This window comes from Mus caroli, chromosome 7 (assembly GCF_900094665.2).
Source record: "Mus caroli chromosome 7, CAROLI_EIJ_v1.1, whole genome shotgun sequence".
Lineage (NCBI taxonomy): Eukaryota > Metazoa > Chordata > Mammalia > Rodentia > Muridae > Mus > Mus caroli.
Genome location: NC_034576.1, coordinates 436,051 through 442,050, shown reverse-complemented (window position 1 = coordinate 442,050; position 6,000 = coordinate 436,051). Strand labels below are relative to the sequence as shown.

The window sequence follows — 6,000 nt, the reverse complement described above, 5'->3', positions numbered from 1 at the left end:
ACCTGCATCTGCCTCCCGAGTGCTGGGATTAAAGGCGTGCGCCCCCACGCCCGGCTCAGATTTGGTTCCTTTTTAATTGCTAAAGAGTATTCCAGTTTATGGATACAGTACCACGATGCCTGTCCTCATTACATCGTGTTGTTTCTGTCTTTGGGTGGTTCCCAGTTTGTAGGTTCCAAACCGTGCATTTTCTCACTCTGACTCTGCTCTCTTTCCAGGAAGAGCCAGGCTACAGGGCAGCTGGCTTCTGGCTCTGAATCTAGGGCTGCCTACTGGACCCGACAGCTTTCCCGGACCAAGGGAAAAATGAAAGAAGGCTTTCAAACTATACAGCCCTGGGCATGGACGCTGAAGAAAATTGGGGGTGTGCTGGGCTTTAAAGGAAGAGGCCTGGGGTCTGAGGCTAGAGTGTGGTTTCCTGGGTCTGACAGAGAGGGAAGTGGAGATTATCCCCTGGGCCTTTGGGAAAAGGTCTGGTTCCTGCAGCTCTGGTCTGAAGGATGAAGACTAGTGCCTGAACCCTTCTGAATCAGAGAGAAGAGAACTGAAATCTGAGGGGGGAGGGCTGGTTTCTGGACCCCAGGGTCAGACCAGGAGTCAGGGCTCTGTTATAGATTCCTGGGTCTGAGGGAGGAGCGCTCTGGCCAGGTCTCTGGGTTGGAACTACACTGGTAAGGGACCTGAGGCCTCTCTGCTGCCCTCTGCAGGTCAGTTTGGAGCAGGCACTGAGTCCTACTTCTCCCTGCTGCGCTTCCTGCTCTTTCTCAACCTGGGGGCATCTGTCATTGAAATCTGCATGAAGCTGATCCCCACCTGGCTGGAAGGGGCTCCTCCAGGTCCCCCTGGCCCTAACATCTCTTCACCCTGTGGTTCCTATATTCTACACACTCATGGCCTGGTCGCCTTCCCCACCCAGCTTTTCAACTTGCTCTCTGGAGAGGTGGGTGTCATGGTCCCCAGAGGAACCTCCTTACTTTTGAAGCCTGGTTTCCTGGACGACACACATACAGATCACTCGGCCCTACTATTTGTTCTGCCTCTTCCTCCCCAGGGTTACCTTGAGTGGTCCCCTCTATTCTATGGGTTCTACCCACCCCGATCGAACCTGGCCATCACCTACCTGTGCTCCGTCTTTGCCATCGGCGTCATCTACTTGCTGTGCATCCTACGACGGTTAGTGATGCCCACATCCTGATTCTGATAGGCAGGGGAAACTGGAGGTGGTAGATCCCACCCCCTCCCCCAGGAGTCATTTCTTCAACATTGAAATGTATTTTAAAGCCAGGAGAGGAGGCCTAAAGTCATCACTTAGGAGGCTGAGACAGGATGATTATTTTAAATTCAAGGTCAGCCTAGGCTACAGAGTAAATTGAAGACCGCCCTGAGCTGCACAGAAAAATCCTATTTGAGTATGTTGGCCCATGCCTGTAATCTCTACACTCAGGAGGCAGGGTAGGTAGATCTTTGAGTTCAATGCCAACTTGGCATTGAAAGACCCTATCTCAGAAAGAAAAGGAAGGAAGGAAGGAAGGAAGGGAGGGAGGGAGGGGCACAAAACAGGTTACTCTAGGCTCCATCTCACAATATCCAGTGATATCAAGAAGTAGAACACTAGGCTGGCAAGACTTTGCAGCGGGTGGGAACACTTTCTGCCAAGCCTGAGAACCCTTCCCCAGAGGCCCCATAGTAAGGAGAGGAAGCCACCTCCTCCATGGGTTGTCTTCTAACCACCACACACATGGCATGGCACGCTGGTGCCATCCCATAAACACACATGCACACAAAATAAATAAATGTAGAAAGAAAAATAATTAGAATACTAAGCTTACTGGCTCCTGTCTCAAATTCCAGCACTTGGGAGGTGGAGGCAGGAAGAACAGGAACTCTTGGGGGTTTTTTGGTTTTTTGGTTTTTTTGTTGTTTTTTTTTTCGAGACAGGGTTTCTCTGTGTAGCCCTGGCTGTCCTGGAACTCACTTTGTAGACCAGGCTGTAGATCCGCCTGCCTCTGTCTCCCGAGTGCTGGGATTAAAGGCGTGTGCCACCACACCTGGCTGAACAAATATAAATTATGAACAAATATAAAACATGAATAAATGGATCTGGGAGCCCAGGCCTGTACTAGGTAGGTGAAGGCAGGCATTAGGATCATGATTTTGAAGCCAGCTTTACCCTCATAGTGAGACCTTGTCTCAAAAAATAAAGTAGCTGGGCAGAGGTGACATACACCTTTAATTCCAGCACTGGAGAGGCAGGTAGTTCTGTGACTCAGGGCCAGCCTGGTCTACAGAATGAGTTCCAGGAAGCCCACAGAAAAGCTGGGTATGACAGCAATACACATCTGTAGCCCCAGCACTGGAGGCTGGGGGAGGGAAACAGAGACAAGAGGATCCAGGGACTCACTGTCCAGCCAGTCTATCTAAAATGGTGAGTTCCATGTTCAATGAATGAGACCATTTGAAAAACAAAATGGAGAGTGATAGAGGAAGACACCTAATGTGCATCACTGGCCTCCAAACACACACACACACTATCACCGTGTATTTATGCATACACTACATGCACCAAACACACACATGCCTTGCTGGCTGGTTATGTCAGGAAAATACTTAAATATTGGGAGCTGGGAGAAGCTTTAAGACAGTTTCTTTTAAATATAGAGATGCCTTCTGATTTGCAGGAGAAGGGATGTTGCCTCGGGTCCAAATACTAAGAACAGATCTCTAAAGAGATCATGTGGGGACACTCCCTAGTTGTCCAGGGGGCAAGGAGAGGCTACTGAAGGTAAACATAGTCTCTCTGTCCATTTCTGTTTTCTCTTCCTTTTGTTCTCATCCTTTCCTCCTACTCAGTCTCTCTAGGTCTTTGCCGGCTCTCAAACACTTGTCTGAATGGGCAGTTCAAGGCAGTTACTGTGTTACCCTGTGCACCTCTCAGCCTAAAGCTCACTGTGTATCCAGGAGGGCCTGCGAACCTGCAGAAATCCGCCTAACTCAGCTTCTTTTGGGCTGGGATTACAAGGCCATGCTGTCAGACCAGCTCACCTCTTCTCTAGAATGCATTTTTCGTTCTTCTCTTGTCTCTTCTTTCTAGATATCTCCCTCTTTCCTCTGGAGATCTGGCAGTGTCCCCTAAATTCTCCTATCTCTTCAGGGTGTCTGCTTCCTAGATCTCTTAGCCTTTGGTTCCAAAGACTTTGTGTAACTATCTGACTTGAGCAGGAGGCACCTGGTCACAGGATTTTGAGTGTATGTTCCGTAAGTAAGGTGCCCCCACCAATACTTCTCCGGTGGTCTGTTCTTTCAGTTCGGTGTCCGGGTTGAAGGAGACACTGTTGGCGGAGTCAGACATTCTGACCAGCTACAGTCACCGAGTGTTCTCAGCATGGAATTTTGGCCTCTGCGGGGACGTGCACGTGCGGCTGCGCCAGCGCATCATTTTGTATGAACTACAGGTGTGCTTGGGGAGGTGGAGCTACCACTAAGTGAGAACCAGACAAGATCCAACTAAGATAGGAAGCAAGGCATTGCTAAGAGACAGAACTAAGCAGAAGCCAGGCTAGGAATGCCTGCCATGGAGGAGACTGACGGGGTGGGAGGGTTGGGGGGCTGGGACCTGGAATTCATTTAGAAAAGGGACGGAACTAAGACTGGTCCCAAGTGAAATGAGGACGTGGCTTCAAAAAGGTGAACTAGCTGGAAGTCTCAGAGGAGGGGGATCCTGGGGTTCTGTGTTGGGCCAAAGAAGGGTAGGCCTTGGACAGAAGGTAGGGCGAGATTTGGAGTTCTGGGTTGAACTAAGGAGCGGCAGGCCTGGGATGCAAGTCCAGACTTCAGAGGCCCAGTGCCCCAAGAATTAAATGGTCCCACGGACAGCCCTGTAAAGTATGGAACAAGGAGAGGGCTATATCGGTTCAATCCGAAGAAAAGTCAGGCCTGAAGGGACGGATTTCCAGAAGCAGTCCCTATTGGCCTTAGGTGGACCTAGAGGAAGCAGTAGTCCGGCGCCGTGCTGCGGAGCAGACTCTGAGCCAGCGAGCCAAGGTGTGGTCGGTGAGGGTGCTGCTCAACGTGCTGGTCCTCGCGCTGCTCGGGGCGGCCTTCTATGGCATCTACTGGGCCACCGAGTACACTTTGACACTACAGGTACAGAGGGTCTTGGAGGAGGAAGGTCCTTGGGTCCTAGAACTCACATTTCCACAGGTGAAGAAGCCCTGTGGCAGTGAACTGGGGTGTAGAATTCCTGGGATTTTAGGGTCTTTTAAGACAAGAAGAGGCTACAGGTGGGCTTTCAGCTCCCTTCTCTCCCTTTCAGGAGACACCCCTTGTCCGACAGACCCCACTACTCAAGCTTCTGGTGGATTATCTACCATCCATCTTCATTTCTCTGTTCAACTTTGTGCTGCCTCCTGTGTTCAAGTTCATTGCCTCACTAGAGGGCTACACTCAAAGCCGACAGATCGTCTTGATCCTGCTTAGGTTCTGGACTCATGGGATGGGATGGGAATGCAGACAGAAGGGGGAAAGGGACAGGTGGAAAAGGTTCTACAAATAAGGCAGAGAAGTACCCTGGAGAGCTGGCTCAGAGGGTAAAGGTGCTTGCTGTGCACATCTGAGATCATCCCCAGAACCAGTGTAAAGGCAGAAGGAGAGAATGGACTGCACGATGGCACGCACACACTTGTGTTTTGTTTTGTTGGGGAGGGAGTTTGTTGTTATTGTTTTTAGACAAAAAGAGGCTGGAGAGATGGCTCAGTGGCTAAGAGCACTTACTGCTCTTGGAGAGCATCAGAAGTTGATTCCCAGAAACCACATCAGAGAGCTCACAACTGCCTGAATATCCAGTTCCAGGGGATCAGACTCCCTCTTCTTGCCTCTGCAGGCACCAGAATGCTTGTGGTGCACACAAATACAAACAGGAGAACACACACACACGCACACACACATATATTGGCATATTCGCCATTTATTTACACACACACATATGAATGAGGCAGTGAAGTCCCATGCATATGGAATCCAGGGAGTCCTGGTCTTAAACTCTGAGACTCAGTTCCTTGCTCTGTGAAAAGTGGGGGTGGGTAGGAAAAACATGAAGTGGAGGAGGAGATCATGAGTGTGCATCCAGGAGGCACTACCTCAGTGTGAGTCCCTTCATCTTGCAGGACTGTGTTTTTGCGTCTGGCCTCGCTGGTGTTCCTTCTGATCTCTCTGTGGAGTCAGATCACATGTGGGGGAAACATGGAGGCAGAAGGATGCAAGGCCTGCGGCTATAATTACAAAGAAATTCCAGTGAGAACGCTGTGGGCACACGGGTGGGATTCTTGGGCCTAGAGGTCGGATAGGGGTCCTTGAACTGGGTGGACTGCTCCTTGGTTGGAAAGAAGCTAAACATGGCATGAATATTGATAAATAGTGAAGCGCCCACCCACACAATTCACGAGTGGGGTTCTGATGTTTGCTGACAATTTGGAGCCTTGGAAGGAAGCTTGGGCCTCCAGGCAGGAGAGTCTGATCTACCAATTTCTTCCTTCTTCAGTGCTGGGAGACTCGGCTGGGCCAGGAGATGTACAAACTTGTACTCTTTGATCTGCTGATGGGCCTGTTGGTCACGCTGTTGGTCCAGTTTCCTAGGAAGTAAGTGTCCTTGCCCTTCCTGGTAGCCCTGCCCCTATTAGAGCAGGCCCCATCCCGATGGGATTGTTCTTATATTGTGCTCCACCTATTTTCTATTCTTTTTAACTGAGCTCTATGCATAAGCACGGCAGTTTGTCACTGAGCTAGATACCCCAACCGCCTTTATGATTTTTAAAAAAGATGTATTTATTTTATTTATATGAGTACACTGTAGCTGTCTTCAGACACGCCAGAAGAGGGCATCAGATCTCATCATGGGTGGTTGTGAGCCATGGTGATGTGGTTGCTGGGAATTGAACTCAGAACCTCTGGAAGAGCAGTCAGTGCTCTTACCCGCTGAGCCATCTCCCCAGCCCCATCTTTATA

General features: G+C 50.0%; 1 protein-coding gene across 1 annotated transcript in view; it reads left to right on the top strand.

Moving 5' to 3' along the window:
• The first annotated feature begins 84 nt into the window (after positions 1-84).
• Tmc4 (transmembrane channel like 4) overlaps positions 85-6,000 on the top strand; it is a 9,159-nt gene continuing 3,243 nt past the window's right edge. The window contains exons 1-8 of the mRNA XM_021166093.2: positions 85-364; positions 708-940; positions 1,052-1,173; positions 3,305-3,452; positions 3,976-4,143; positions 4,313-4,476; positions 5,163-5,289; positions 5,537-5,634. Of these exons, the coding sequence (XP_021021752.2) occupies positions 307-364; positions 708-940; positions 1,052-1,173; positions 3,305-3,452; positions 3,976-4,143; positions 4,313-4,476; positions 5,163-5,289; positions 5,537-5,634 (1,118 nt within the window). The 5' untranslated portion in view covers positions 85-306. The remainder of the gene's footprint in view (positions 365-707; positions 941-1,051; positions 1,174-3,304; positions 3,453-3,975; positions 4,144-4,312; positions 4,477-5,162; positions 5,290-5,536; positions 5,635-6,000) is intronic.